The sequence below is a fragment of the Monopterus albus genome, unplaced genomic scaffold (assembly GCF_001952655.1).
Source record: "Monopterus albus unplaced genomic scaffold, M_albus_1.0 scaffold67.1, whole genome shotgun sequence".
Classification (NCBI taxonomy): domain Eukaryota; kingdom Metazoa; phylum Chordata; class Actinopteri; order Synbranchiformes; family Synbranchidae; genus Monopterus; species Monopterus albus.
The window spans coordinates 417,031-438,396 of record NW_018127947.1 but is presented as its reverse complement, the minus strand read 5'-3'; the positions used below and the strand labels follow the sequence as shown (position 1 = coordinate 438,396).

The 21,366-nt window shown below is 41.8% G+C and overlaps 2 protein-coding genes across 2 annotated transcripts in view; one reads left to right on the top strand and one right to left on the bottom strand.

Moving 5' to 3' along the window:
• osbpl7 (oxysterol binding protein-like 7) overlaps positions 1–3,203 on the top strand; it is a 12,791-nt gene extending 9,588 nt beyond the window's left edge. Inside the window, 6 exon segments of the mRNA XM_020604753.1 lie at positions 1–24; positions 946–1,090; positions 1,202–1,352; positions 1,631–1,757; positions 2,111–2,233; positions 2,792–3,203. The exon segment at positions 1–24 is cut by the window's left edge and continues 26 nt beyond it. Coding sequence (XP_020460409.1) covers positions 1–24; positions 946–1,090; positions 1,202–1,352; positions 1,631–1,757; positions 2,111–2,233; positions 2,792–2,900 — 679 coding nt within the window. The 3' untranslated portion in view covers positions 2,901–3,203.
• A 4,538-nt stretch (positions 3,204–7,741) lies between these two features.
• tbx21 (T-box transcription factor 21) overlaps positions 7,742–21,366 on the bottom strand; it is a 16,328-nt gene continuing 2,703 nt past the window's right edge. Inside the window, exons 2-6 of the mRNA XM_020604820.1 lie at positions 13,227–13,381; positions 11,721–11,842; positions 10,666–10,824; positions 9,916–9,977; positions 7,742–9,588 (exon numbers count right to left, since the gene is read on the bottom strand). Of these exons, the coding sequence (XP_020460476.1) occupies positions 8,769–9,588; positions 9,916–9,977; positions 10,666–10,824; positions 11,721–11,842; positions 13,227–13,381 (1,318 nt within the window). The 3' untranslated portion in view covers positions 7,742–8,768. The remainder of the gene's footprint in view (positions 9,589–9,915; positions 9,978–10,665; positions 10,825–11,720; positions 11,843–13,226; positions 13,382–21,366) is intronic.

The window sequence follows — 21,366 nt, the reverse complement described above, 5'->3', positions numbered from 1 at the left end:
AATGGTGAACGTGACTCTTCCGAGGTAAACAGTGTAGCTTTATTTTCACAGAGCACAGTCTGTTTGCCAATTTACTGCAGTGTCTGTGTTAGATGAGGCATGACACTAGCCATTAAGTTGAACTGAAAATCAAATGTTATGTGAGACAATGAGGGATCTCTCCATTAGAAATATGTTGGAAGCAATGAGACATGACGTGCTTTCTATGAATATTAACATTTGAAAATGAAGCTTCAGCTTCAGGAACCACAGACAAACCGACTGGCAGCCCTCCGTCTATAGCCCATGCCTGCACTTCAATTTGTAATGATGTGATGTAATAGCTAATATACACCAAAAGCGTTTTCATGTTGATATTGCACTGCACAGAAGAAAAATCCTAAAAATGTCTTGCTATTAATAATAATTAACTTAGTCTAAGGCGGCAGCGTATTCGCCTTTATTTGCTAGTTGACAGTGTAGAGAGAGAGCATTAAAATGGAGGGGAGGGAGATGTCCTCTGTGGGAGTCAAGAAGACGCTGTGGTTATTTGATATATACTGTAACTATTAGGCCACTGGGTGCCATGTTTTTGATGATTTTCATTATCAATTTGTCTTTTGATAACTGTTTTGCCAGTTAGAAAATGGAGAAAAACATCCATCACAACTTCCTAAATCCCTCAAACCACAGTGATGTGTTCAAATTTCTGCAATCAGCCTATTTACTTCAACATGTGAAATTTATTTAGACAAGGATAGAACCAAATCAGTAAAGGCAAGGAGAAGAAAAACACCTATATTTACATTATTAAATGTAATTATACCTGCAATAAAAAGGTACAGCTGAAACATATTTTCCTCTTCTCTTTTTCCTTGATGAATAACCATTATTTCATTCTAAACACTGTTGCTGATAACTGTTTCAGTGCTAACGAAAACTGCCAAATTCTGATGTTTTGTCCAGGTTTGGAGACCACTATGAATGGAACAAAGTAGTGACCTGCGTCCATAATGTCTTCAGTCAGCAGCGCTACCTGGAGCATTATGGAGAGGTCTCCATCCGAAACCTCAAAAGCAACGTCTGCACCTGCAAGATTACCTTTGTCAAGGTGAATGCACTGACTTCCTGTGCTGCTCTGCCCTCCGTTTCACTGTTTTTGGCCAGTGCCTGTGCTGTTGCTGGTTATGTAGACCAACAAATAAGTTTTATTTTGTTGTAGTCTCATTATTGGAGATCAGATGGAAACAAGAACGAGGTGCAGGGGATAGTGTTGGACCAAAGTGGGAGTGTCATTCACCGGTTTGGAGGCCTGTGGCATGAAGGCATCTTCTGTGACGCTCTGCCGACTCCACAGTGTGTCTGGAAGCCAAGTGAGTGCGCGGTTGTCTAAATCAAGACTTAGGGCTGTTTAATAAGGTGTTTTCTCTCGAGTTTGTCCTCACGGTCTATCAGCAGAGGTTCTCTCAAAGTTTTTGATGATACAACTGCTGAGTTGTCTGTGTGTTGAAGTAGTTAGGCTGAGGGGGAGGTTTAAATGGCATTAAAGTGAAATGATCAAGCACTCGTGTTGCCAAAACGACTAATCGGCATAAATCCAAGCATCACCTTTGTGCAGCAGCTCACCTGAGAGGCCTGTGTCACCCCACAGATCCTCCGCCAAAGGATTACCTGCTGTACTATGGCTTCTCCACATTCGCCATGGAGCTGAATGAACTCACCCCAGACCTGAAGCCTCTCCTGCCTCCTACAGACAGCCGCCTGCGCCCAGACCAGAGGTAGGCTGAGCAAACCAATCATTATAAGTTGAAACTTTTACGCCATGATTGGAGGCATTATGTTATTAGGTTGTCCGTTCGTTCCTCCATTTGTCCGTCTGTCCCATTCTCGTGAAGTGTTATCTTATTAACACTTAGAGGGAATTTCTTCAGTTTGACACAGTCGCCACTTGGATTCAGTGGTTAACTGGTTAGATTTTGCTGGCCAAAGGTCACAGTGACCTCACCCCTTATTCCCTTGAATTTGACTAGTTGATGGATGCATACAATCACAAAGTGGTAAACCTAGTTTTTCCTAAAGCAACACATTAATTCACTTTTCTTTAAATTCTTCCTCAACCTTTTTTTCACAGATTGCTGGAGGAGGGGAAAGTGGCTGAAGCAGACAGAAAGAAAGATGAGATAGAGGAACTTCAGAGGGAGCGGAGAAAAGAGCTGACCAAACAGGGGGAAGAGCACGTTCCACAATTTTTCAAGTAAGTTAATTTCTTTTATAATCTCGATTTATAAGATCATAGAAGGTTCACATATACAGTAAAATAGCTTGTTTAGAATCTCAAAAATACATTATTATTGTTTACTGCTTTTTGTTCTTACTATAGTGATAAACAGTTAGGACCATGAAACACTCGTGCTTTATGATCTTTATTGTTAATACTATACATTTAAAGTACTCCACTGACGTAGCATTGCATTCATGTAATATCGTCAGAGTCATTATCTAAACTGATGCAGCAGAACCAGAAATACTGTGAGTTTTATTTGACAAATTCTTCTTTTTTTATCACTTATTTTTTGTCCATTTTTAATGAAGCACTTCTAAAATCTTAACTTATTACAGCTAAGCTGCTTCAACTAGAAAACGATTATCTCACAAATGACAACAAACAACCCAAACTTAACAACAGAAGACCACAATAAACAAGAAATATTCATATTCTTATATACAGGAAAATCTATCTGCTCTCAGTTTCTCTCCCCTGTGCAAATGCATGACTCATGGTAATGCCAAAGATTTGCTTCTTCCTCTTCAGGAAGGCCAAAGACGGCTGCGGACGGGATGTGTGGTTGACAAACGGGACGTACTGGAAGTGCAGAGAGAATCCAGGTTTTGCTAAAACTGAAAGCATTAAACTGTGGTGATGAGAGGCAACGTCAGCCAACAGCAGACAAAAACAGAAGAAGATGGTTAAACGTAAGTGTGGATATTTGGACATATATATGAACTGCTCTGAGTAATTTGCAGAGTGGAGATGGTGCTGATCTCTACACCCACGACTGGTCACAGGTAACTTCCCCACCTGCTGTCATTTCGTAACAGAAACTCACCTGTCGAGTTGCCCAGAGTTCATCAAGGAGAGTAGAACCTCCTCATCAAAAATTTTCTAATGTATTTTATTTTTCTAGGTAACGTCACTCAGGTCATGATCTTATTCTTTTGAGAACTGATGTTGAAATGAGCAAATTATTTAATAATAAAGCTGGTAATGATAATGATAATGCTGCTCCGTAATGTGATATCGCTGTGCTGTGTTCACAACTTGTTTCTGACTCAACCCAAATGAAAAAAAGTCATTACGGCAGGTTTAAGGCAGTGGGGTATTATTGCCATGAATGTATTATTCCAGCTGGATTTGGTGCTGAGGGAGTGCACGGGCGAGAGGCAGCGAGGAAAACACGCATGTGCAGTGGGCTGCACAACACGGAATCAAACCTGGAAGAGAAATTTTTTTGGGTGAATGCGCCAGGAGGGCAGATTTCATTCAAGTGGCTAGACGCCATGTTTGAGATCCAGCTCTAATAATTAATTCATGATTATTATGTGTCATCTCCAGCTGAGTTGTAGAGGGACACTGTGTCAGGCCTAAACAAATTTATATTTGACCAAATTTGTGTTGAGCCATGTGATTAGAAATGGGGTATACAGTCCCCTTTCCAGGCTGATCCGGCCATGGTTACGGTGTATTTACAGCGTCTACATGTACCTGCCTATGTAGAGGTACACCAGTACTGACATACTGCAAATCAAGTCCTCCAACTTGGAGCGTGTGGCTTCCCAAGTACTAAGACCTAGATGCGGAAGAGGACTGTTTATCACCTACTTAAAGGAGGATGTTTTACTGATAAGGCCTAACACCTACTGTATTCACAGTATCAATATTTTTAACATTTGACCACTTAAAAATAACCAATAACATTCAGCATACACACATTTAAAAGGCAGAAAGAAGGCAGTGCATTCTTTTGTCATTAATAGTGGAAGGAATACTCAGCTGGTCAGAAACACTGGATTCACTGTCAACATCACAATTGTGTTTTTATTCTGAAGTGGAAATTAATATAAGTAAGATATTTCTTTCAAAATTACATCATTTAATTTCGTGAATAAAAAACAATACATTACACATTTAAGCCACCTTTAATAAATAACACTTTTAACCTAGAAAAATCTTCATCTCTTAGTTGTCTCACATTGCAGTTTAGAAGCTCTTCAATGGAGGATTATTGCTTCCTTCACATAAACTTGTTACTTGACCTGTGTGGTCTCCCTTTTTCACTCCTTTTCTGCATTATACAGTAAAATTTATGCAAATACAGCTCTCACACACAGCCTTATTCTCTTTTACATGAGGAAAATGTGGGTTTATGGGAATGTGAGGCGTGACAGGAGGCTGGGAGTGCAGGCCGGCACAGCTGGAAATCTCCAGTCTTGAGCCGATGCTGATCCAATTCGTTCCTCTCTTCAATAAATCACGTCGGGGTCACCAATCTGTTGAGGCGTGTTCGTTTTTTATATTGAAAAGAGAAGACTAATAAGAGGATATATATATTTCTCAGTGTGAAATTTATTATGCATTAGCATATCAAAATTAGCATGTATACATGGAGCCTCATTGTTTAGGATAAAACAGAAAAGACTGACCTCAACTTAGTGGTATTCAATATTTGTACGAAAAGGTGCTACTATCTAATTGGTCCAAAACTGTTGGGGAGAAGCCGTGGTTTAGACTTAACTCTCCCATTATTGGTCCTTCAGTCCGTCCGTCCTTTCTGCTCCAATCATCGTGGACAGCGCCCTAGGAAGGGGAAGAATACCTATACAACTTTAATTCCTACATACACACTCACTTCTTCCTTTGTTTTCACTTAATTAAAACTGTTCTGCCTGGGTGTGTGTGCATAACTTTTCTCCCTTGAAGCTTTCTCATCTACGTCTAATCTATTTTAATAAACTTGGAGCCTTACCGTACCAAGACTCCTTTGGGTCCACCAGTCCAGAGGAGCGATACGTAACTATGAGCTCCCTTAGCTACAGCCATAAATCTAATGAAATTCAGTAATTTAGTGGACAAGACTTATGATGTTGCATTAGTGTTTCAGTGACTCACACGGCATATATTTGACTAGTAGTTAAGTGAACACATAAAGTGATATTCATAATTATATAAGCATATCTGTTACATATAAGTATGTAAACCTATGTGTGTTATAAAATAAAACCATTCTTAAGTGCATAAAATAAATATCACCCTCACAGGAAACAGACTCATTGGAAGTGCAGGTATCAGAAGTTTAACATCAGGGGTTTGGGTTCATAGGCTGAAGTTGATTGTAATAGTTGAGATTTCCAGCAGGGGTTGTTCCTGAGGCGTCTGAAATCATCTTTCTGCTGTTGTTTGATGAGAGATGTTGCACTCATGCAGGTGCAGATTCACTGAGAGGACCGCGTAACAAACCACAGCACATAAAACACGTAGCTGACGTCGCCCACAGGCCAGTGATCACTGTGCTTCATTTCCATCATCAGTCTTAAACACATTTCTTTCTATTAATTGCACTTGTAATAAGGATTGACCATTGTACATCATTAAAATTCCCCTTTTTCTGACAGATTTGAGTGTAAACATTAAATATCATGATCTTCCTACCAGCATTTCTGTATTATACCTTTCGTGTTTAATTGAGACAAAAACTGAAGCATAAAAATGCTCAGTTAGCTGTTTCATTGTTTGCTAAGCTAAACTAACCATCTCCTTCCTCTATATCCACTTAGAAGGAAACTGAATAATATATTCCAAAACGTCAAAGGTTGTCTCATTTTTTTGTTTGTTCTCTTAGCTTACAAATAAAAACAAAACCAAGTATACAGTAGTATATACAATGTAGCCCACTGGTACTGTTTTCATCGGTACATCTCGGCATTGCGGGTGTGCAGATTTAGTCCAGCTTTGCACAAAACATTTTGAATCATATAATCCCTCTGTTCAGGTACCCCTGCTCTTTCAGCACATAGTGGGCCCCAGCGTCTGTCGCCCCCAGCGTTGTCTGAGGCCATTAGCACATCTTGTGAGGAATGAGGAGCAGATCTCTGATCAGTGCCGACTACAGCCTCACTCTTCATCTCTGTCATGAGGCTGGGTGCTGGGCCTCTGTCACCCAGTGTCACCACATGATAGACTCAAGGACTAGCAGGGAAATTCAGAGTGTCTGTCTGGTCACTTTGTGCCTCCTGTCTCTTAAGGGTGACAGTGCCTCGTCTGTTTACCTACAGGTGTACGCTGCCACTGTGAGTGACCCACTTTTAACATGTCTGCCGCACCGCTGCTGTGCTCCTGCTGTAAGGGATGAAAACCTGCAGCATTACAGTAAAGCAGATGCAGGATTAGGGAAGTTTATTAGTCTTAATACTCAGTTTTACCACAAGTCTATAACTGCATAATTTTATTCATGATTCCTAAGTGCACTAACATGACCATTTTTGGGATTAGCATGTTGTGGTGCTACAGAGATGATGTGAAATGTACTCTAATGTGAACGCTGCTTTGCTCATGTACAGTGGTGGAGACTGTGTTTGTGTGTGTTTAAGGCTGTCATGCTTCCCCTAGCCAAAACTGTTTTTCAGTTACGCTGTTATTGAAGCTGGCACTGATCATGCACTTTATTTGTTTGTGACAACAGGATTGTTTTGCCATTGACTGACTGTAGCACAGGGCGGAGGCTCTGCTTTAATGAGGCTTGTTTCACTCTATCAAAGCAAGCAGTGTACAGCTGGCCTTGTTTCTGCCTGCGCCAGGTGGAACAACCCTGCTTTTTCACTCTTCCTTGTCGTTAAGTTACCTTAAAGGAGATGCACAATGAGAAGTTGCCCTAAGGAATTAAGTTTTATTTATTTTGTATCCACACTGAGCAGACCTGACTGACACCCTCTGTTAGTACAGTTTGATAATAAATTTCTTCTTCCAGTTGTAGCCTGGAGGGGCAGTTGAGAACAGGTTTGCAAAGCAAGTTCCACCTTTATGCTTTAAAGCTGCCAGTATGCTTCATCACTTGTTTGATAGTCAAAAAAACTTTGGTACACCCACACATACCCACACACACTTTACTAAGGCAATCTGGGTAATTTGTCCAAAAGTGGTGATCTGACAGACAAAATGAGGAGGTCAAAGGTCATCAACCGGACATTTGCGTACAGTTGGAGAAAGATGAGGGTCATGCACATCTGAAGACAGAAACCATCACTGAACAAAGACAGTTACCATCTCACCCCATATCCGACCACTCCACCCAGTGAAGAGAGCCATGACAGATGATTGAAAGCTCTGGGAACAACAAACAGGTCAAGCTTAGGGCTGCAGTCAGTGTTTCATTTTCAATTAATCTGCTGATTATTTCCCTAAGGGGCAGCACGGTGGCGCAGTGGTTAGCACCGTTGCCTCACAGCGAGAAGGTTCTGGGTTTGGGCCCCACCTGGGACCTTTCTGTGTGGAGTTTGCATGTTCTCTCCGTGCTTGCGTGGGTTCTCTCCGGGTACTCCGGCTTCCTCCCACAGTCCAAAGACATGCAGCTAAGGTTGATTGGTGTCTCTAAATTGCCCATAGGAGTGTGTGCGTGTGTGTGTGTGTGTGTGGTTGTTCGTCTCTGTGTTAGCCCTGCGATGGATTGGCGACCTGTCCAGGGTGTACCCCGCCTTTGCCCGATTGCCAGCTGGGATTGGCTCCGTGACCCCGTTCGGGGATTAAGCGGTAGAAAATGAATGAATGAATTATTTCCCTACTTATTTGATTCATTATTTTATCTATAAAATGTCATAACATTTCCCACAGCCTAAAATGATTTTTCCATATCTCTCTCTGTCTTGTTTTGTCTGACCAGCAGATACTTAGTTTACTATTATACAGTATATGAAAAGCACATTTGAATGGCTGGAACCAGAAAATGCTAATTTGTTTGATGTACAGATTTCCTATTTCTGCTGTGGCTTTGGATTTATTTAACAGCAACACACACAGAAAGAAACACATAAAAACGTTTTCCTAGCAGGGTTGAGGCAGATTAGTAGCCTTTCTTCAGAACATGTGCTCGCTAAGCTCTCTTAACCCCCTGACATTAGCTCCCTCAGATGCTCGGCCTCTGCACTATCAGCCTGAAATGCTCCAATGTTACCACTAGAGGGCGCCACACTAAATGAATTGGGCCCAGATCACAGACAAGACTGTGTGAGTTCAGTGTAATTTCTGCTCACAATGATCAGGGTAAATGAACGTGAGCATATTGTGAGGGTATGAGTGAATAGTTGAGGGCAAGAAGGAGGAGATAGACAAGATGGAGCAAGAAAGACAGAGTGGCTGATGCAGAAGGAGCAGACAATCCCTGTAGGCATCTGTCAAGCAAGCAGATAGGAAGAGCTGTTTCTCTTCCAATTCTCAAGATGTTTTAAAGGCTTAAGTCAAAGGTCTTTATGTCTGTCTGTTGTTTATGTGACTCCTGGGCAGTAGCCCCGTCACATCCACTTGTGTTCAACACTAACTTTGACAGTAACCCTGAAAGTTCCTCCTGTGACTATTTGAAAAGGGAATTTATAGAGAGGCTGGCCACACTGTGTTGACTCTGGTGACGTGACAGTACATGCGGTTCTGGTGTTTGACTGCAGCCCCTGAACCCGAATGGACAGATACATGTCCATGAAGGGGCTGGGAGCGCCTGTGGCTACTGTGGCAATGCGTGAGGCCTTCAGTGGGTGTAGTAGCCATAGTAGTCTGCATCGCTGTTGCTGTCCTTCTCGCAGACGTCCCCACTGCGTGGAGGTGGGGAGTTTTCAGTGCTGGACGTGTAAGGGGACACTCTCCTCTTCTTGTTGTCCCCCACGCTGCCCTCAAACAGACCTGAGTCTGCAGAGTCTGCCGATTTTACAGAGGGAGGTTCAAGCCAGGGGTCCTCTCCCACCACTCCCACAGTGTCTTTGGGCTTGCTCTGCAGCAGGGGCAGCTGCACAGACTCGAGGAGCGAGGGAGGGTACAGCCTGGGGTTACCAGGTGATGTAGATGAAGATGAGGAAGAAGAAGAGGATGATAAGGGTCTAAACCAGCTCAGACTGGGGCCAGGTTTACTGGGATGGTTGAGGTACTGAGGGGTGGGCCGGCTGGTGCTCCAGCCTGCTGAGGTGGCTCCAGATACAGACATACTAGAAGCTGCAAAAGGATGGTCTGGGTAGTAGCTGAGTGCATGGTGAGCGGATGTCTGCAAGGGGAAGGGTTTATAAAAACCATTTCCAGAGAAGTCCCCTTCATAGGAGGAAGTGAGGTCAAGCCGGTTGGGGGCCACACCTTGCTGAGGAGGCAGGTACCAGCGGCTGTGAGGACCAGGGCTGGAGGTTGGGTCTTTGTGTTGTGGGCCTATAGCGATAGGCTCGCGGCCGTAGAAGCGGCTCTGTGGCAGGGGGCTCATGTATTGCTCGGTGAGGTAGCCCGGGGGGTAGCAGCTCCCTGGCAGCAGCTGCTGGCTCTCTGTAGGGGAGGGGGTGAGGCGATCAGAGTCGGGGGGAGCGTACAGCCTAGGCAGGAGGGAGGAGGAGGGGAAGAGAAGAGAGTGCGAGAAGAAGGGGAAAAAAAGGTGTTATTTCCTGCCCAAACCTCAAACTATCTATCAAACATCTTACAGACCCTGACACCCTTTCACTGCAGCACACTCGAGCAGAGCAGCCACTACATCTATTCTAATATTAAACATGGCATGACATTTAAGTACCAGCACTAATCCTGTCTCACTATTTATGTTGAGCAAATGCACGGTTCACATCACGATATGTTCTTTACCCTCTAAGGAACCGGATTTACTGCAGTCTTCTCTTTGCAAATACAGCTTTAAGAAAATTACTTACGTGTCGTAATTGTCACGGAAACCTTTAGCAAAGGGGTTATGGTCTATTTTCAGCTGAGTGATCTGTGCAGGGAACAGGAGGAGAGCAATGAGAATGTGGGCATAGGAAAAAGAGAAGGAGTGAGCAACCAGAGAAATGAGAGCAGAAAGCAAAGAGCTCACTGACTAATAATTAATGAGGATATCATGCAATTTCTTCTCTTGTTTTTGGAACGAGAACCAGAGAGTGGGCACACTGCACCTACAGCATGTGATAGAACGAACGTCATATAAAGCGGGGTGAGTGTGTTTTTCCTTGGCATACAGTAACTCCTTCACCGTGTATGTGAACAGCTGTTAACAGCTACAGTACTCAGGTCAGCTGAGGTGAGTTAGCTGCACTTGGACCCTGTATACTGCAGTAAGTCACGCTAACATTCATAGTAGAATGTAGGAACTAGTGTGTATGCTTTTTTTCAAAGCTTTTATCTAAAATATGCTCTGACATGAATCAGTGAACACATTAAGACGGTGTTACAAGAGACAGTGTTGTGTAGGCTTCCCAAAATCAGTGGTTGTTACAATAAGCGGGTGAGCAAATAAAACAAAATGCAGTAATAGATCTCCGCTTGTTAGACCAAACAAAAATATGGAAACAAAAGAAATGGGACATCATGGATCATTTCTTCTTTGCAAGGCAGATTTGAAAGTAAGGAAACTAAGCAGAGGTTGACCATAACGTGTTTGGTTTTTTGTGACTGAAGTAACTTACATCTGCGTTCTGATAAGCAGTGACAGCAATGAACTGAGTCTCTGGGAAAACGAAGGTCTGAGCTTTGGATGAGAGGAAGGCATCCTCTGAGCCGTCCTCCTTCACCTCCACAATGTGAAGACGAGGCTGGTACTTATGGAGCGACTGGAGCACTATCATCTGGAGAGGAGACACACTGACGGTCAAGTATCTGATTAAACCAGTTTCTTTCTTTCTCAAAAATAATCTGTTGCAAACATTTGCCATCTGATATAAAACAGTAGAGACTCAGAGAGTATGCATTGTGACCCCCCATAACTGTGGTCAGGGGGTGGAATGTAACTAAGTACATTTACTCAAGTACTCTACTTAAGCACAATTTTGAAGTATCTGCACTTGAGCATTTTCATTTTGTGCAACTTCATACTTTGACTTCACTGCATTTTAAGGGCAAATATTGTATTTTTTATTCCACTACATTTATTTCATAACTTTAGTTACTGTTGTGAACCAGATGAATACAAAAACTACAGGATCATCTTAAGACTTTATTGGTCTGTGGTGGAAATTTCACAATCTACCCAGCAGTATGCAAAGTACTTCAAATACAAAGCATATTAGCCAGTTAAAACTAGCTTCCTCTTTACCAGTTGCAACACTAAATGTGATGTGTGCAATAATGAATTAGCACTTAATAATATGATTTACATTAATCTGAAATGTGCCATTCTGCATTTTGAATGCAGGACTTCTGCTTGTAATAGAGCATTGTTACACTGTGGTACTGTTGTTTTGACTTGCAGTATGTAAGGGATCTGAATACTTCTTCCACAATATGATGAGGGAAACTAACACTGCTTGTACTTTTGTGCTACAACATAATTAAAATATTTGTATAATGCAGAAGCTGTTAATACTCTGGCTACTAGACAATTTATGTAAGCAGTACTTTAAACTACACAATGTCTCGATTTTGTTGTCGAAATAATAATGAACTGGTTCAGTCACAACACATGCAGATAAAACATGCACTGACTGAGTTATCAGAGAAAACCGACAGCGAACAGGAGCAGTACCTGTGTCACGTTGTTGGTGCTGCCCTTGTTGTTGGTGAGCTTGAGCTTGCTGAACGACACTTCTTGTCTCATCCAGTGAGTTCCTGTGTTGGGAGAGTCTGGGTGCATGTACATCCTGTTCCCTGTAGATTCAAAACCAAAACATTAGCCGCACATTTAACTACAAGTCCTGCACCTATTTAGAGTGTTAAATATTTCAGACATACAATCACTTTTCACAGTATAATATATTTATTGCATTAAATTCAGCATGCCAAATAAATAGCTGTGGATGATGATGTCACTTTTGTGTGTTTACTGAACTGTAAATACCACTTTTCCATCATGTTACCTACAAATCATATTTTCCATTACAGTTACCAGCTAGTTTCTGCAAACAGGGATGATTGTTGTTTTCAACTCTTTTATGTTTGAAGCCTTCGTTTGCAGGTTACAATCTCTGCACCATTATTTTTCACAATGTTACCACAATGACCTGGTAACCTTATGAGCACACCACATAAGGCACTAATAAATCTAATTGAGTGAAGCTATTTCACCACAGTTTCCACAGTTGTAGCACTTCTGAAGTCACCTTTCCACAACACCTGGCGCATGTGTGATAACACCTTGCAGTTTCTCTCATTTATATAATTGTGGTTTGTCTGTCATCAATCGCACACCGAATTTCGTCTTGGTTGACTTGTTATTCTTTTGTTTTGTGTTTTTCTGAGGTGTGAACATGAAATAATGAATGAATGGAGGATGACAACACATGGATGGAAACAGAAGTAAAAGCCAAGTTCTTGTTTCTTATAGAACTGTAAAGGATGGAACAGTCAAATCCAAACAAGTCTTTATGGATTAAGGAGAACTGGGAAACCTAAATGGACACTGATATATCATATAATGGAAATTTTGTGCGAAGTAAAGCTGACGTGTCCACTCAAGCCTCAGTGGTGGATGCACGATGAGCTCACATCAGAGATAAAACTTGTGGACACCTGAGAACAGACATCTTGCTATAAACTCAAAATACAGTTTGATTTTAATTGTATTGATAAAGAAAAAAATATTTCCAGCATTGCACAGAAGTTAAAGGAACAGTCAGAGTCCATGCTGCTTGCACAGAGCTGAAGACCCAGCTCACTGACTGACCAGATCAGGTGGTCGTAGCTCATCTACTTTCTGTCAGAATTTGAGTTTGGAAGCTCTGTTCATTTTATCCATCGTTCCTGGATACGGGGGGGAAATCTCTGAAGAGTACAGGATAATAAGATAAAACTATTCTCAGATCATTTCTTTATAACACTTTGTACGCCCTGCCTCTTGCCCGGTGTGAGCTCCGATTGGCTCCAACATCCCCATAGCCCTCTACAGGACACATGGTAGAGATCATGGATGGATGAATTTTTGGTTATGGATACACTTCGCTTTAGCTTTAGTACTCTCACACCTCAGACTCTTCATAAACACAACAGGGAGAGATGAAGTAGTACAAAGAGACTTTTTTAAAATAAAATCTACCTGGCATGTTACCCTCTGCCTTCCCACACTGGACCCACTTTCCGCCTTGGTACCTCCAGTGGTGATGATCAGCCAGAACCACGTCCACATAGACGTTATAGTGGGCAGACGGATCCAGAACACTGATGTTGAAGCTCAGAAAGGGGAACATCCTCCTGGATGAACACAAAGAGAAACATTTTGAATAGATGAGTAACAATTAGGTACAGTATTCATTTAAAATCTGACAAAAACAATGTTCATACACTGAGTACACGTGCACTTTTTGGGATGGAGAACACATGTACAGCTACCACCAGGAGGATGTGACCTGCTGAGACTGTGCAGGATTGTGCTAGTATAAACAAATGCAGGGACACTTCTCTGCCTTGAAAGACGAGGAAGGATGAAGGAAATCCAGAGGGCAAAGTGACAGATCCTGCAAGTTACCAAGGCAAATGACAAAACCATGTGCAAACATGGACAATTCACACCACAAGAACTTCTTCAAGTCTGATATATTTATCACATTGCTCTCCTTTAAATCATTTAGCTTTGTTCTTACAGTTTGTCCTCCTCTGTACTCTTCAGCAGTCAGCACTGTCAGAAACACCCAGGGGCCAACTGTAGATTTCAAAGCAAAGGCCTTTCTCAGTAGGTCAGTGAAAATGATGTACAATGTTTTTAAGTAGGGGAAGTGAGCCCTGTTCATGACTACAAGGTAATTCCTTCAGCTATATTTAATGGTGCTGTTAATAAAACATGCCCCAGATGCTGCTCCTGATGGCCAGAGCTTTACATGCTGAGCTGATTTTGATCACAGCAGGATCCAGGGAGACAAGGTAACCAGGAGGTCAGCGTGTCCCCGGGCGCCATAGCCCATACAGGGAGGCTGTGTTAAAGTGAGAGGAAATGGCACACAAATATTAGACATGGACACAAAATAGACAAAACCACAACAACGGACAGACAGTAGTGACACACTGGAGCATGACACAACACTAATCATCACTGCATGAATGTCGTAATCATTCTCTTGGTCGGCCATCTGTATGATATGATCTGCAGCCAGGAGATGGTTATCTTAGCTTAGCATAAAGCTGGAAACGGGGGGAAATAAGGCTGGTTTTGTCCAAAGGCAAACAAGACTACAGAAATGCCAGTGCCTGTAGCCTGATCTACATGCTACTGTCAACATGCTCACAGTGACAATGCAAGCGTAATGTTACCATGTTGACCATTTTTGTTTGGTGTGTTTAGCACTAAACACAAAGTATAATTGATAGTATTTGGTAGTAAATGAAGGTTTGGAGGTGGTGGTGGCACTAGAGGAAAGGTCAGAGGGTCACCACAGTCGATAGAGTTTATCCTCTTATGACCATAAATGTCTTCACAAAATTTCACTGCAACCCATGATAGAAATTTCAGCCTTTGGTGGACAGATGGACCAGCAGCCATTAGCATGGCCTCACCTCTAATGCCAGTTACCCTATTATATCTTGTTTGTTTAATTTCTACAAAAATTAAGTGTAAAGGCAACAAGCTGTGGGAGATGCTCAGACAGAACCAGGTTAACAGGGTTTTAGGGTTTTCCTCTTTCTAGGCTTTATGCTAAGATGACCATTGCTTCATATTTATTTAGACAGATACAAGAGTGACATCAATCTACTCGTCTAACTCATGGCAAGTAGGAAATATGAATGTAATTTGTTAGGCCAACACGTAAGCCACTGATAGAATAGGAAAGAATTAAATCCCTTCATTGTCTTTCACGTGTTATCCTAGTACATGAATCTACACTGCACTCTGGGTGTTTATAATATCACCAGAGTGTAGTTGGTGTTAATAAATCAGGGCAACATGTTTGACATTTGGCCCAGGTGCTTTAATCATGCCAGCAGCACCTGAGGCGACAGAACCTCTGTAATGACTAATGGGCAACCACCCGCCACCCCCTTGATTTGTTCAATCTGAAAACCACTGATTTTTATTTTAAACCACATTTTGTGCTCAGAAGCATTTTCAATACCACATTTCTTTAAATAAGGGAATTGCCTGCACATGTTTTGTTTCAATGCAAATGAACTGAAAGAGAAGTATAGACGTGATTAACGCGTTCTATACTGTGCATGACTTAAATTAGTCATCGTAAGAGTGCATATAAAAAAAAGCTGGCTTTTCAGAAGCACCCTCTTAATTCCTTTTTTGTCTTTCTTTGGTGTGAGTGCAACAAAGATAAGATCTCATGTCTATTTGATCACTGCTGTAAATACACTAGCACACTGTTCAAAGTTGAACATATAATGATCATTCAGTCTGATAAAGCCTTTGCAAAGAAGAGAGCCCTGCATGTTGGTTAGTGCTATTAAGGTAAACCACAAAAACTGTCATCTCTCTGGATGGAAATTCATCTCATTTAAATTCAGCGTGAAGCACTGTGGTCATTTAGTGGTGAAAAAAACAAGTGAGGTGTGTAAAGAGACAGTATGTTGGAGGCTACTGTTAACAGGCTAGTGGGACTCCTGGAGGACCTGTCTGCGTTGATGAGGATTTTATATCTGTGCCACTGGATGACTGTGTGTACATGCATGTGTTTATACAACAAAAAGGCTAGTTAAATATTTTCCCCATGCACAGGGAGTTCATAAAGTTAGTTATCGTAACTGTCAAATCAGTTCTCACGTGCTGTTATAATGGATTAGTTTGTGATTTCTTTTTGGGACACACTGTGACTCACTACTCTAGGACTGGGTATGGAACTACTTTTTTAGTACTGACTTCAACCAGATATTTTGCGATTTCATTTAGAATTTTAGATTATTGTCATGTTAATGCCACGCTCCATCCACCCACCAGATGTCCTCGAACTCTCTGCCTTTGTCCACAGCCGCCGGCACACCTATCCTCCATTCCCTATTACCAGACCCCCCCGGCCTACCTACACACCTGTTTACATTTCACTCATCAGCTCTCTGGCGTGTACTGTACACCAGCATGGCTCCCCCGACACTTGTCAGATTGTTATGTTCTCAAGTGAGTGCGGCGTGTTCTGCATGTTGTGACTCTTGTAAACTTGCCTGTTAATGTGTTTTGTCTTTTGTTTGTCCCTGTTTCCTGGATATGGACCTGGACCTGAGCCTGACTCTGCCGCCCACTTGTGTGTCTGCTACTGGGCCCTCCTTCCTGTTGCCTAGTACACAGATCTTGACAACATTCTTGTCTAGGTAAAGTAGTTCTTAAAGGACAAAGCTGGTAATTTTTTTATATTTTGACTCAATCCCACAAACACTGTCCTGTTGCTGTCAATATTCACTAGAGCAGAGGTGGGAAGTAGTGAAATACAAATACTTTGTTACTGTACTTAAGTAAAATTTTCAGGTATCTGTACTGGGGTTTTATTTTTCTAACAATGGTTTTACTCCCTACATTTTAAAATATTTTAGTTTCTGGAGACTAAAAAAATGACTGGGCTTATCCTTTAAGGCTTAATTAGACCTGAAGTGCTTATTATATTTGGTATTTTTTATTTAATTTGAAGTTAGAATTGTTTAATAGTTTTGGAAAATATATTTCTATGGCACTAGGCTCGCAAAGAACCAGCAGGTAGAAATACATTTTACTTTAATACTTTGAGTGCACTCCTGAGCCTTTACTTTTTTACTTTTTCTCAAGTAAAAAGTTCGATTCAGTACTTCTACTTTTACCAGAGCCCCCCCCTTTTTGCACTTCTACCTGAGTAAACAATGTATGTACTTTTGCCACCTCTGCACTAGAGCACTAAAAATATATTCTTCTTCACTGAAAATACTTCCCAGGAAGTGCAGCATTTAATCCAGTTTGCATAAAGGCCAAATACACATGGGAACACTGTTTGTTTTAGCTAACATTACTCTTTTTAGGTTTTTTTTGCTTTGCTACCAATCAGGACTGAAAGTCAGATACAGTGTTGGAGAAGTTCAAACAATACCCGACGTGGCACTCCCCGTATTAATCGTGCTATGCTGCACATTAATCCACTGCTCTTTGATTTGAAAACAAGTCTTCAACACTTTGTTTTAAATGTCTGAATTTGTGCAGACAAGTCTGCCTTTGCAAGAATTTATGTGACAAAACATTCACAATTACAAATAAATCCTGGGCTCTGCTTCTTGCAGTGACTGCTCTGTATCCTTGTGGCCAGAGTGCACACACTCTTAACCCCCAGGAGTAAGACCGAACTTTCCACCGAATGGTCCCAGTTGGGTCTCTCTGGCTCCAAGGCGAGTCCAGTTTAACAGTCAGCCATAATCCTTCGTGAAACACTATCATGGTAGCAGCCCTTTAGCAGCTGGCAAAGAACAGGTGAAAGGAGTCTTCTTCCACTGCTGCATTTAATACACGTGAAAACAAACTCATCTGTTCAGCAATGGACTGACTCACCTACACTGTATGAGAGTAATGTAGATGAGTAGCTGTCTTTTTTTCTTTTGTTTTTGCTTCACTGATATTGGCAATTCACGTCTACTGGAGCCTTTTATAGGAAATCAGAACTTGGCAAGGGGGAAACCGTAGAAAACACAACACAGAGGGGCATTTGCATGTGGGGGCGGCACTTAGACTTTTTGTACAGAGTTCACCGAGAGAAGGTGAAAAACACCAAACATGTTAGTGTGCAGGCATCATCAGTGTGGTGGTGGCTGCTCTCTGACTCCTGGGTGACAGATTTAGTCTTTAACATGACGGGTCTAACCACAAGGAAACAGCTCTGTCTGCTGGGTGTTAGAGAATGCTTTTGCAGCAGGCTGATACACATATACATGGACTTGCTTGGAGACCGGTGGGTCTTTGACCTGCAGCTCTGGAGCTACCCAACCTGCCAGCATGCCAGTCTGATTCATGGGAAACACGACAGTAATGACGCTCCCTCAGCCTGATCCAGGCGCATTCGCACATAAACACTCATAAGTGTTTGTTTTTTTCTTATCAGCTAAAATACCATTGAAACAGATGAGGTGGTGTAATACAGAGACAGTACTACTGGTGGTGACATTTAAAAAATCTAACTGGATGATGAGGAGGAGGGATGGGTTAGGGCAGGTAGAAGCGGGAGGGGAAACGATGGGGAGGGAAACAGAGGTTAGAGAAAGGGGAAGAGCAGAGGGTGGAGTGAAGGGAGGGAGGGCTAGAGGGTTTGTCCTGGGGATGCAAGACAGAAGAATGAGAGGAGGAGAGCAACTGGGAGTTCACCAGGGAGATGACTCTTCTACATGAGCGCACCCGCCGATCTGTCCGGACAAGAATTCAGGTCCAGTTTTTGTCACCGTGTGTACGTTTTATTTTCTGTGCCTAAAACTTGCCAGTCAACAGCTGCTGCTGGACACGAGCACCTGTCACCACACACACACACTGCTAACATTTAAATTTTGCAGTGCCGCATGCCACCACCTCAAAGGCTAAAACTGCTGTTATTCTACAGTTTTCTTAGCAATTAATTCTATAAAAAGACTAGCATATATTTCTTAATGCTTTCTGACTTGTAGTCTAGCATAGTCCTACACTGAAGCTGTAAATCTTTAAAACAGGTCACACACAGCATCTACACATTTAATGTATTACTGGGTATTTCCAGCAGCAGGACGGTGTAGGAGTGACTTAATATGAGCTAATAATGAAGGAAAATGTCACCCAGTGCAACAGTGTGGCTCAGTGATATGCTTTACTAGTCGTTGGCACGTTGGCATAAAGCACAAAGTTTGGAGAAACCCATAATACTCAGTATTTTCATAGGACTTGTCGCCAGTAAGTAAAAAATAAACTCAAATGTAAAAAAAAAAAAAAATTAGGCTTCATAATTAATCACGCAAGGAATTAGTGGCATATTTTTAAGCCTTCGTAGCCCTGTCACTTTTATTGCCCCTCCTGAAATAACACTGTGGTGAGCAGCGGGGATGGGCAGTGCACATCACCGCTCAGTTATTAGATGAGTTTATTATATGGTAAGAGGAAGCACTTGTATAGCTATCTGAAAATATTGGCACTACATGTTTCTGTGAAAAAGCTGCATATGCGTGCAAACAGCTGAACAGGAAGTGACAAGTCATAGTGTCAAAACCTTGAAATAGTCCCACTTCTGCTTTTAGACACACATAGAGAGAGAGAGCTACTACAGAAGACTTCCAAACATTCCTAAAAACGGCTTCATGCAGTGCCAGTCATGAAAAGATCTCATTCTTACTGCATTGTCATGTCTGTATGCAGGCACCATACAGAAGCCACCCACTGCAATTTCCTTGGTGATGTGAAGTGATCATTTCCACAATTTGACAAACCTACTTTGGAAAGAAACTCGATTGTTCAGAGTTTATAAATATAGAGATTTTTTTTTAAACTTTGTACTTAACTAAAGTGCTGAAGTCAACAAAAATAAATTTTTAAAATGGGCGGGTATAATTTCATTTTTAAAATGACAGCTCATTTTTTATTCTTTTAAGTTCCTCATACGTTGATTGTCGTGATGTTCTAGCATGCTAATTCTACTTTTCTGCAGTTAAAAGCCTCAACTACTCATTGTAATACTTTGTAGTAATTCTGTTCTCGGGAGTAAAATAAATCAAAGGATTATTTCCCCTGTGAAAAGCGAGCAGACATCAGACTGATATGTGTCACAGTGTGGACTCAGTGGAGCAGAGAGAGCAGATGAGCATGAATCCTCTGAGCATGAACTTCACCTCTGCATTATTCCCCTGAAAGGTGTTTGTATTGAACCCGGTCAGTCCGGTCTCCTTCCTGGAAACACCACCTGTATGGTCAGGCATAATTTGTGATTTATTAATGGACTGTAAATCTCCCAGTTTGTTGTTGCTTCTATTACTGGCGCATTTCAGTTTGAGTATCTTTCTATCTATTTATCTATCTATCAGGCATTTTGTTACAGTGCCTCTAAGTAAATGGGCTTCTTGGAAGCCAACGTAGGGAAATGTTTGCCCCCCTGAGTCATATCTAAACTGACCCCCCAGGTGTAGGATTAGCACACTGGTCAAACAAATGAATGAGGAGAAAAGCTTCATTTTCTCTTTTCAGTTTTAGCCAAGTGATTTAAAAAAACTTTAACAGAAAATGTGATTATTATTTTTCTTGCTTAATTGTTCGACCTCTCGGATGAAATCAAGTGATGCTGTTTGCATCGACACTTGTCTCCATGAACTTTGTCTTCATGCGGACACATGACTGAGCACAGCATCAGCTCGTGTGCTGATCTGAATTTAGCTCATGAAAAGTGTAGATGAAATCTGCGGCCTTTGCTACAGGCTGTGAAAATGTCTCAAGATTTCAAAGCCCAGGTGTGGTGCATGAGCAAAGCTTCTGAGAGATCTGTCAGGATGTACACCCAGCGCCTGGTGCAGGCTGAAGAAAGCAGACAAAAAGAGAATCTAGTCCTTTACTTCCTGAACTTCAAAGATGCCTCACCTCCACTGCGTGGCCATCTAAAGGCTCGGTGGTGTTGGACCCTTCTCTTGACTTTTCTCTACAGCTTCTTTCTCTTACAGAAACCAGGGTTTTGATTAACATTGTAGACCCTCAGGCTCCTCTTTGCAAAAACTGCAAAATTATTGTGGCAGCTTGAGCCTAAGATGAAAATTTAAGGAGGATATTGCCTCTGATACTGGAAAAAATATTTTGTGTGTGTGTGCTTCTTTTCTCAACTTGTTGAGTTTTGCTGGAGTTTTTGTCTCAAAAAGTTTTTGCTGCTTGACACCTTCATCACTTTCTGTGCACGTGAGAGGGGTGTTCAGATGAAAGGGAGAGAGCATTTTCATCATGAAAATGTCAGAATGTGAGGGTTGTGGTTTTGCACAATGTGAAAATTTGCTTTTGTTGCCTGTGGAAGGATAACACCTCCACGTCCATTTCAGCAACCCTGCCGCTAGTTTTTTTTTGTGTGCAGAAAAGTTTTAACAAGTGTGTGTTTGTGTTTTTTTTTTTACTTGGCTTTGAAGCCAGGTTGGGGGAAATAAGATGAAAAGTTATTTTAACAATTTAAATTACATGATAGCTACTGATGACATTGTGTAATCTGCCAGGACTGATTATATCAAATCACAGAAGGTCCACACACACACACACACACACACACACACACACACACACACACACACACACACACACACAAACACACACACAC